At 30.4% G+C, this 11,154-nt stretch overlaps 2 protein-coding genes and 1 pseudogene across 2 annotated transcripts; all 3 read right to left on the minus strand.

Moving 5' to 3' along the window:
- Positions 1-78: 78 nt before the first annotated feature.
- Positions 79-4,320, minus strand: LOC131633881 (gamma-glutamyl peptidase 5-like). The gene is made up of 4 exons (XM_058904558.1): positions 3,941-4,320; positions 1,960-2,112; positions 1,680-1,847; positions 79-376 (listed from the first exon to the last, which is right to left on the minus strand). Exons 1-4 carry the CDS (start codon positions 4,259-4,261, stop codon positions 275-277), a joined length of 744 nt encoding a protein of 247 aa, XP_058760541.1. The 5' UTR covers positions 4,262-4,320; the 3' UTR covers positions 79-274.
- A 309-nt stretch (positions 4,321-4,629) lies between these two features.
- LOC131633883 (uncharacterized) lies at positions 4,630-5,202 on the minus strand (annotated as a pseudogene).
- Positions 5,203-6,165: 963 nt separating this feature from the next.
- On the minus strand, positions 6,166-6,651 carry LOC131633884 (secreted RxLR effector protein 161-like). The gene has a single exon (XM_058904559.1). The coding sequence runs from the start codon at positions 6,649-6,651 to the stop codon at positions 6,166-6,168; it is 486 nt and encodes a 161-aa protein (XP_058760542.1).
- Positions 6,652-11,154: the final 4,503 nt, after the last annotated feature.

Below are 11,154 nucleotides of genomic sequence, written 5' to 3' on the forward strand. Positions count from 1 at the left end.
TCCAAAATCTTATAACAAAATAATTATATTCTCTTTTTATTATATAGTTAGTTATAAGATTTTTACAAGATTATTTTAATAAAAACCTGGATAAAGAATCTTTCAACTTAATTTTACTCTTATTGTTGTATTGTGTGTTACAAGAACATTAATACAATGGTCATAGTTATTTAGTATTTTTCTTCTTCATGCCCTTCTTCAATGAAGTGTAATTTAATATGTTATTACAAATTACATAACTATTAAAATAATTTTGAATTTTGCTATTACTAGATCATAATTGTCCTTTAAAAAATGTGAGACAGAGTGTTTTCCATGCTTCTGAGTCTGGCTTCCGTAACATTGCTTTTACTTTTGCGTTCAAAGCAAAAGCTTCCTGCAATTCCAAACACACAAATATTAATATTCGAATACTCTGGTGCTCTTCAATTTAATTGAGTATAAATATTCTCATCTAATTAAATAATATTATTTAATTATATATCATTTTATATCATTTTTTAAAATAATTTTTTTTGAAATAAATTAAAATTTTATATTAGTAACTAACATAAAAAATTGTGATCAATATTCATATATTATTTTCATAATAAATTAATAGTATCAAACAAAAATTATATAAAAGAACAAATTTATCTTGATTGTAGTGCATTTTTAAATCCACAACATCTCATTTAAAATTCTAACTAAAAATATTTGACAATATATAAATTTTTGAAAACTTATATAAACTTTTGCATCAAGATAATACTACTCATATTTAAATGGGATCAAATCTTCAAAGGATTTTAAAATATTCCAAAAGTTCTTTACTCTCATAGACTTTTTGTATAAAAGTATTCTACTTAAACTAAATTAAGGTATCAGTTTGGGCTGTGTTTTTGTTGACTTATCTTCTATTTTAAAAAGAAAGAGGGTCAAACATTATTTAAAAAAAGTTACTTATAAAAAAAGTGACTTTTATTTTATGAATAAAAATATAATTAAGAAGATTTTATTAAAGTTGTTGAAAATTACTTTATAATAATTTTTCAGAATATTTTCATATATCTTCGAATCGACAACTTATACTATCACATTATTATAAATAATTTTTTAATTCTTCACTCCAAATTACATTTTTATAATTCTTCCCATATTAATTTATTTTTTATTTAATTCAAAAAAAATTATTCATTCATGTGCCAACATTATCTTCACATATTTTCAAATATTTATAAAAAAATATTCAACTAGTTTTCTTAACATATTTTATATCTTTTAGTAATATTGTAGTATTTTATTTTAATTTGTACTCATTTTTGTGTAAAACATTTCTACATATATATTTAATATTTTATAATTTTTAAAAATATTACCAAACAACTTTAATTTTATTAATAAAGCTCTTATTTTTAACTTTAACTTAAAAGTAACTTTTACCGTTGAAAAAAGCTTATCAAACGATGCCTAAATACCTTATCATCATACATAAAAAATATATTAAAAATCATAATTTTCAATACAAAATAATTTTAAAATTTATAGAACTCCTAGGTGTTGAGTTAGTTCATACAGAATTATATGTGATTTTAAATGGAACTCCGCTAATAGATAATAAGATTTTTTATTTTAAATTAATTAATTGTATGATTGAATATCAAAATTTAAAAAATATAAATTTAAAATCTATAACGTACCTCAATTAAATTACGATGAGTGAGACGGTCAATAAGATGAAATAATATGTCAATGGTGAATTCCGGATGACCTTGAATACCTAACATGTGATTTCCATATCTAAACATCTCAATTTCAGTTTTCTCAGACCAACCAATAATCTCAACTTCTTCGGGCAAATCTCGAACCTGATTAATCAGATTATTTTAAACAACTTAATGCAATCACTTAATTAAAAAAATAAGTTAGAAATGCACATCACATACCTAAAAAAATAAGTTAGAAATGCACATCACATACCTCATCACGATGACATTGGAAGAGTGAAAGTTTTGATGGTAAGTTAAGGGATTTATTTGAATAAGATGATTGTAACAAGTTGATGGTAGTGACATCAATATCCCAACCAGCTGTAGAACGAACAACTTTTCCTCCTAATGCTCTCCCAATTATCTATTAATAATACTTTTGGTTTTGGTGAAAAATTCAACATACAATATTATATATAAGTTCATGATCTCATATTCTAATGAAAAAATGACAACAATAACATTCCTAAATTTATTATCTTCTGTTTTTCTATGAAATGAATATCTTTCTGCAAGTAATTATAATTATAGAGATTATTCAAATTATAATAGACAGTAAATTTTGTTTTTAAAGATTTAGAATGATTGATTTGGTTTTGTAAATCTGTTTTAATTTACTTTTTAAAATTTGAAAATAATAAAAATTGTTTGATAGTTTAGTTTAATTTTATAAATTTATTTTGAAAACTATTTTTAATTTAAAAATTTAAAAATTAAAATAATTTGTAAAGGTTTTGATTTTGAAAAAAAGATGATTCGGTATAAATTAATTTTAAACTCTCAACCAATAACGATCATGTATTCCTTAAATTACTTATATGATGACAAAATAATATATTTTTATTGGATGGTAGTATAAAACTTTGTTACGCTATCGGTGTATCTTCATTAAATTCATTTTAATTTTTTAAAATTATTTTGTAAATGTTTTAAAAAGTAATTTAGAAGAAAAAAAGAAAAAATTATTTTAAATATTGTTTTAAAGTTGTACAATGAAAACTATATGTTTTTTAATTTTATAAATTAGAAAGAAAAAAATAAAATAAAAAATATACACTTTACTAAATACAATTTTTTTTCTTCACAAAATTTATTTACAAAATAATTTTAAAAAATTAAAATTCATTCAAATAAGTCTTTAATATTGTAATTTTTTTGTGTGTAGTCTAACGGTGAAACGCTTAGATCATGAGATTGTGCTCAATGGTACTTTTAATCAGTGTTTTAAAAATCGGACCGGACCGGCCGGTCAGACCGGGAACCGGTCAGGTAACCGGTCTGGTTCAATTGCTGGATCGGATATGTTATTGAACCGAGTGAACCGGTCAAAACCGGTGTAAATCGCTAAAACCGGAAAAAACGGCAGTTTTCATGAACCGGTGGTTTAATTACATTTTAACAAAAAATTATTAAAAAAATTAAAACGACCCCATTTTAATTATTTTAATGAAAAATAAAAGAAATAAAAAATAAAAGAACTTAAATAAAAAATAAAAATAAAGATGTTGCGGACGGTTGACTTTGTTGCATATGATTTTGATATTGAAGAAGTAGATCCCAACATTTAAAGAATTTTTCTTCCTTTAAATTAAATTTAGTAGACAATGAAATTATTTGATTATAAATTATTTAATTATATATTATTTAAGTAGATTTTGTTGCAATTAAAGTTTGTTTGCAGTTCTACTTTATAATTTTGTACTATTTTATTATGTGTGATATTTATGTTTAAATTTTGAATTTAAATTATAAATTTGTAAATTTATTTATGATATGATATTTTCAATTTTTTAAGTGTTAGTTATATTTTATAGAGACTAAATCATCCGGTTTGACATGTTTTATACCTATATAATTTTGTTATAACGACCGGTCTATTGAACCGAGTTATCTTATTTAATCCGGTTTAGTCATGCGGTTCGACCAATGACCCAGTGGTTCGACCAATAAACCAGTGACCCAATACTCTCACCGGTTTGATGCCCGGTCCAGTTTTTAAAACACTGCTTTTAACCGCAACAAAAACACAGTAGTACCGACAGGACCACACAAACAAAAAAAATCACAAGCCAATTCATTATCCTTATATAGCTTTTAAAAAATCACTTATTTACTCACCAAATCAAAAAATATATATCATAAAGTATCACAATATTCTTTTTCTAAAAATGGAAGGTCGAAGAAATATGTACCTGATGGCCAAAGCAAATGCCAAGAATTTTTTTGTTGAAAGAATTCAAAGTGTGAACGAGAGAGAGGAGTTTAAGGATCCAAGGGTCATTGGCATGTGCATCGTGACAGCTTCCAGTGATGACAAAACCATCGTACAAACAAACATCATCGTCTTGAGGAAATTCTCCATTAACAACTTTGTATAGGTCCCATGTTTCTCCTTCCTCCGCCAACATTTTTGTGAAGAAACCATAACAACCTCCATGTCTCTTTAACAAGTACTCTGAATCCTCTCCACACATTAAGATTCCATATCTTTTCTTCCTCTCTTTTTCTAACATGTCTTAGTTCTTAGAGAGATAGAGAGAGATTAGTTTAGAGAGGAAGAAGAAATAGAGAACACAAGTGGATTGGTAATGGTATGGCACTCATGTTTGGTTTTATAATGTTATCAAAAGACTGTACCTGTCAAAATGGCCCACGTTTTATGACCCTGTCTACAATAACAAAAACGTGAATTATTACACCTTGAAAGAATATTTAATAAGAATATTAATCAAATGACACGAAGCAGCATAAACGGATTCAGACATTACATATTGGTGTGGCTAAACATAAAAGAAATTATTAGCTAAATTATATTGAAATAACAAGTAATATTGATTAATGCAATACATTTGTAATGAAAAGTTACAACACATTCATTTAATTATTGATCACTCTTTTTGTTACATAGATGTCTCTTCATAGTTGAAAAAACATGTTTCATACTTACAACTATAACCGTCAAGACTATAGCCAACTTCAGAAACTTATAAACAATATCAATTGTTTTGCACTTATTTGTTTCCACAAATTTTGCATAAAGATCTGAAAATTCTTTTAACTTAGCAAATCTAGATTACATCAAACATTTCTAACATAATTCTCAAGTTGATGTCGCACCACCACTTCTGATAGATCTACAAAATCATTTGGATAGAGTTTAACTATCCTCAATAATTTTACACATTAAAAGCTGCAAATTATGATGAGAGACTCAAACATGAAACACATTGTAAAAGTTCATTATTCTCTTCATCAACATAACATTGAGCTCATACAACTGCAAATCTAAAACACTAAACAAACAATCATGCTTATCATGATGCAAATTAAAAACACTTGAATTTGTAACGTGACGCCTAGGTTTCTTCCATTGCATATAGAGTGCATTAATATCATGCTTATTGCAAATTTCTATATCATTAGATATAAGTTCTTCCCATTCATCATTCATCATTTCTTGTAATTCTTGTTTGGTAGCATTAACAAATGACAAAATATTCAAAAGATCGTATGAAAATAAACTCAAAGGATTGAAACACATCTAGAAAAATCACAGTTTCACCATATTTTTCAAATGATGTGTCCTTCTCGAATTCTTCAAGTGCCCCAATAATAACATCATACAAAGTCATCGAACCAGTGAGAGTCCTAAAGTGGGAACCCACCTGAGTTTCACCGTTATAGAAACAGAAGATTCTTGATTTAGTCCACTACCAATTTTCAAACGGAGTTACTTGTTTGGTCTCGAAGCAATTTGTGTCTCTTGTTAGAAGATCGCATGAAATTAATAATCATATTGAACTTACGAAAAAACAACCAACATCTTTGTGAGTCTTAGCACATGCAAAAAAATTCTTAGAGGCAGCCAAAGTTTTATAAATAATATATATGATACAAAAAAATTAGTGTGGACACATAGCCACAAAGTGGATCCGCCCCTGTGAAAGACTGTTATTCAAATAATGTGAAGATGTATTATTCAAATAACATGAAAGTGTGTTATTTAAATAATATGAAAATGTATTATTTAAATAGTTTGAAAAGGTGTTATTTAAATAATATATAAAATATGTTGATCAAGGTAAGAATACAATGAACACAAACTCTATTGATATTGCAAACTTTGCTCGATAAAGAAAACAGAAAATTGAGGTTGTATAAATAGCTTTTACATAAAATTGAAACTGCTATTTTTCAGCCTTTTATGCTAAATAATAGGCCTTAATCTAGATACTCCTTTTGACTAGGAGTTTTATTAACCGACTAAAATTCAAATACTAATTAAAACAAATATTAATATTCCAACAATTCCTCCCTTAAACTAAGCAAGCATGTTGCATTTTAGTTTAATCTTTTGCTACTTGTAAACTCAGCTGCTTCTGAATTTTCTTAAATTGGTCCAACTTCAATGACTTGGTCATGATACCTGCAAGCTAATCATTTGTTCCACAAACTCCATATTGGTAACTCCATCCTTAATTAGATTTCTTAGAAAATGAAACCTCACACTTTTGTGTTTACTTCTCCTATAAAAAACTAGATTCTTGGCAAGCTTAATGGTAGAAGAATTGTCGTTAAACGTTGTAACATAATCAGATTGAATACCTTTAATTTGTTTTAGAATGTGTTGCATCCAAATAAACTGGAAAGCACATGATACAAGTGCTACGTATTCGGCCTCAGTTGTAGAAAGAGTAACCATTGGCTGCTTATTGAATGCCCATGCAACAGCTCCATCACTTAACATGAATACATAGCCTGAGGTACTTTTTCGATCATCTATATCGCCAGCATAATCGATGTTTGTGTAAGCTACTAACTCGTCTTTGCACCCTTTCCAGTAGAAAATGTTGAGGTCAATTGTTGATTTAATGTACCTTAAAATTCTTTTGGATGCAAGCATGTGTACTTCCTTTGGATTTGACATGAACCACACAATACATTAAGTCAAGCCTGTTGCTATCATATACATCAAACTCACCACCATTTGCTTGAAAAGAGTTCCATCAATTATTTTCCTTTTTTTCTTTTGACAGCTTAATAATTCAAATACTAATTAAAAAAATATTAATATTTAAACAATTCCTCCCTTAAAATAAGCAAGCATGCTGCATTTTTGTTTAATCTTCTACTGCTTGTAACCCCAGCTGCTTCCGAATTTTCTTAAATTGGTCCAACTTCAATGACTTGGTCATGATATCTGCAAGCTAATCATTTGTTCCACAAACTCCATATCGACAACTTTATCCTTAGTTAGATTTCTTAGAAAATGAAACCTCACGCCTTTGTGTTTACTTCTCCTATGAAAAACCAGATTCTTGGCATGCTTAATGGTAGAAGAATTGTCGATAAACGTTATAACATAATCAGATTGAGTATCTTTAATTTGTTTTAGAATGAGTTGCATCCAAATAAACTGGCAAGCACATGATGCAACTGCTACGTATTCGGCCTTAATTTTAGAAAGAGAAACCATTGGCTACTTATTGGATGTCCATGCAACAGCTACACCACTTAACATGAATACATAGCCTGAGGTACTTTTCCAATCATCTATATCACCAGAATAATCGATATTTATGTAAGCTACTAACTCGTCCTTGCACCCTTTCTAGTAGAAAATGTCGAGATTAATTGTTGATTTAATGTACCTGAAAATTCGTTTGGCTACAAGCATGTGTACTTCCTTTGGATTTGACAAGAACCGACTAATAAGACACACACAATACATTAAGTCAAGCCTGGTTGCTATCATATACATCAAACTCACCACCATTTGATTGAAAAGAGTTCCATCAGTTTTTTTTTCTTTCTTTTCTCTTGACAGCTTAATACTTCACAGGACTATGGGATTTTTTACTCCAATAGAGTTTCCCGTGCCGAATCTCTCGAGAACTTCTCCTGCATATTTCTTCTGGCTTATGTGTATTCCTCTCTCATTTTGACGTACTTCAACTCCTAGAAAGTACTTCAATTCTCCTAGATCAGTCATCTTGAAATCTATTTACATAGAATTTTTGAACCCTTGCATCATGATAAGATCATTACCAGTAAAAATAAGATCATCAACATAAAGACTTACAATCAATATTTTATCTTTGTCCTTTTTGATGAACAAAGTGTGTTCATAGCAGCTCCTTTTGAAACCTTCATTGATAAAGTGGCTTTCGATCCTACTGAGTCGTGCTCTTGGAGCCTGCTTCAACCCATAAAGTGACCTTTTCAGTTTGTAACCTTTGCTTTCCTCCCCTTTTACTTCATATCCTTGCGGTTGTGATATATATATATATACATTCTCATGTAGCTCTCCATGAAAAAATGCACTTTTGACGTCCAATTGATAGATTTTCCAACCATTTCTTGCTGCTAGAGCTATCACCATTCGGATGGTATCCCATCTTACAACTGGGGAAAAATTCATTATAGTCTACACCTTTCTTATGTGCATAATCCTTGGCCACCAAGGGAGCTTTGCACTTGCTAACTTCACCGTTTTCATTCAATTTTGTTTTATGGATCCACTTTACACCTATTATTTTTGCTTTTGATGGAGCATGAACTAGATCCCAGGTTTGGTTCTTTCTTATTGGTGTTATTTCCATGTCCATGGCATCTCTCCAATTTTTCTCCTTCATTGCTTCTTCATAATAAATTGGATCATGAGTAGACATAAACATAAGGAAATTTTATACCTCATCTTCTAATAATTCTCCTCCACTTGTATAGTCTTGAAGGTAGACTGGAGTTTATCTTGTCATCTTCGCTAAAGTTAGTGGAATTACCGCTTCATTTAAAGAGGAATCCTCAGATTTCTAAGTTTTCTTCTTCTGATTCACTCGTGGTATTTTCATCTTCATGTTCATATGATTCCTCAAGTGTTTCCTCATAGTCTTCACCATAATCCAGTACATCACTTTTTGATTCAGCATTTATCCTCCCCCAATTCCAGCAACCATATTCCTTAAATATTACATCTCGACTGATTGTTACATTCATTGTTAAAGGATTTATCGTTTTGTATCATTTTGATTTCTTGTTTTATCAAATGAATACATGTTTCTGGCTTCTAGCATCAAGTTTGAGTCTTCTAGCATCTGCTACATGAACGTTTCCTACACATCAGAACACTTTAAAGTATTCGACACTAGGCTTGAAACCACTCCAACACTCTTCTGGCGTCTTGCCTTTTACATCATATGTGGGGCTTCTGTTGAGCACATGATAGGCCCATTTCGCGACTTCTGGCCAAAACATTTTGGGCAGTCTCTTCTCTTCCAATATGCAGTGTACCATATTCATAATTGTGTAATCCTTGCACTCAGCCACTCTGTTTTGTTGAGGTTTATAAGCTGTTGTCAATTGTCGCTTGATTTCTTGAGTTTTACAGAAGTTTGAAAATTCATTTGAATTGAATTCTCATCCTCTATCTGTTCTTAAAAAACACAATGCCAAACTAGTCTCCTTATCTTCCATGATTTTAAATTCTTTGGAAATAGTGAAGGCTTCACTTTTCTCATTTTTCGACTGAAATCATCAATGAATGCCAGTATGTACCTTTTGTTTCCATGCGATTTAGGAGAGATTGGACCGCATATATTTGAGTGAATAAGTTGCAGTTGTTGTTTGGCTTTCCAAATGCTTTTCTTAGGAATAGCTTCTCGGTGTTTTTTTCCCACCATGCAGCTTGTACAAATTTTTGACGAAGCATTCAATTTTGGAAGCCTTCGAACCAAATTCTTGTTATGCACCAGCGCCAAATTCTTATAGCTCAAGTGACCAAACCTTTTATGCCACATTTCACCGAGGTTATCAACATTTGCTTTGAAGCATGTAGGTATTGATATAAGAATGTTTGTTGTCACAAGGAATATTATGATGGTGGTCATCATGCTTTCCATTATGCAGCCTCTACTCGAATGATATAGCTTGCAAACTCCATGCTTAATTACAATTGTGATTCCTCGATTTTGAAGTTTCCCAATACTCAGTAAGTTATTGCATAATTCAAAAATAAAAAATATGTCGCTTACAATTTTAGTGCTTCCTCTGAACTCAAATTTGAGTGCCTGAAGCTTTCATCCAGATGCATGAATCATTCCTTGTTTGCAGACATATGATTTGAGCACCCGGAATCAAGAAACCATACTCCATCTTTCTTGTTTTGATGGAAATCTACTTGTGCCATTAGCAACATCTCTTCCTCTTCGTTAAACTCAGCATAATTCGTTCTTTTCTCCCATGTTAGGCACTCATACTAATAGTGTTCCAATTTATGACACTTGTAGCATTCCACAGCAGTCTTACTTGTAAATGGCCTGCCTCTACCTCTTCCTCAGCCTGTCATTAGGCCTATACCTCTACCTTTTTCATAATGCTCCTCATGTGTCACCTTTAGTGCATGCTCCTCCTAATTTGAAGCCTTCATTCTTTGCTCATAGATAAGGAGACTGCTTTAGAGTTCATCAACTATTAGAGTTTCCACATTGTTAGACTCCTCAATGGAGCACACAACGTAGTTCAATTTTGGCACAAAAGACCTCAGAATTTTTGCAGCAATATCGTTTTCTTTCACTGTATCTCCACAGGCTTTCATCTCTTTTGCTATGGAAAGAGCTCGTCCTAAGTATGCATTGGCGGATTCTCCCTCTTTCATCTTCAGTACCTCGAACTCAGTCTTCAAACTTTGAAACTGAGCTCTCTTCACTCTATTTTAACCTTTGCACTTTTGCTTCATTGAGTCCCATATCTACTTTTAGGTGTCATCATTTAGTATTGTCTCTAGGATTTCTCTATCAATGGATTGATAGAGATAATTCTTCACCTTTTTGTCCTTCAGCTTCAGTTCTGCAATTGTTTTTACCTCCTCATCAGTTGGCTCTCGGTTTTGTGGACCAACAACCACTGTATCTTCGATCAAATTCGACATCTCTTTAGATCGGAGGAAGTTCTCCATCGGCTTCGCCCAATACTCATATAAGCAATCAAATTTGGGAATTGTTGGTTGCATAAATTTGCTGCTACTGCTGCTATTTCTCATTCTCATGAATTTCTTTAAATTCTCTATCTTTCTCTTATCTGACCTCTTTAATGAGGCTCTGATACCAAGTGTTGATCAAGGTAAGAATACAATAAACACAAAATTTATTGATATTGCAAACTTTGCCCGATAATTTAATGGGAATCAAACGATAATTAAACAAATGGTTTTATTCCTTTCATAATAGTTTTATTTATCAACCAAATATCTATCAAAATAGAGTTTTGGAGAAGTATAAATCGGAAATGGATAGATTGAGTATCAACGAACTATGGTCGTCTTTAATTATTATAGTGAAATAAGGTACACATTTTAATCTCTTTAATATAAAAATCATATATTCTACTATCAATATAATGTTGATATTTT

The sequence above is a fragment of the Vicia villosa genome, unplaced genomic scaffold (genome assembly GCF_029867415.1).
Source record: "Vicia villosa cultivar HV-30 ecotype Madison, WI unplaced genomic scaffold, Vvil1.0 ctg.001186F_1_1, whole genome shotgun sequence".
Taxonomy (NCBI): Eukaryota; Viridiplantae; Streptophyta; class Magnoliopsida; order Fabales; family Fabaceae; genus Vicia; species Vicia villosa.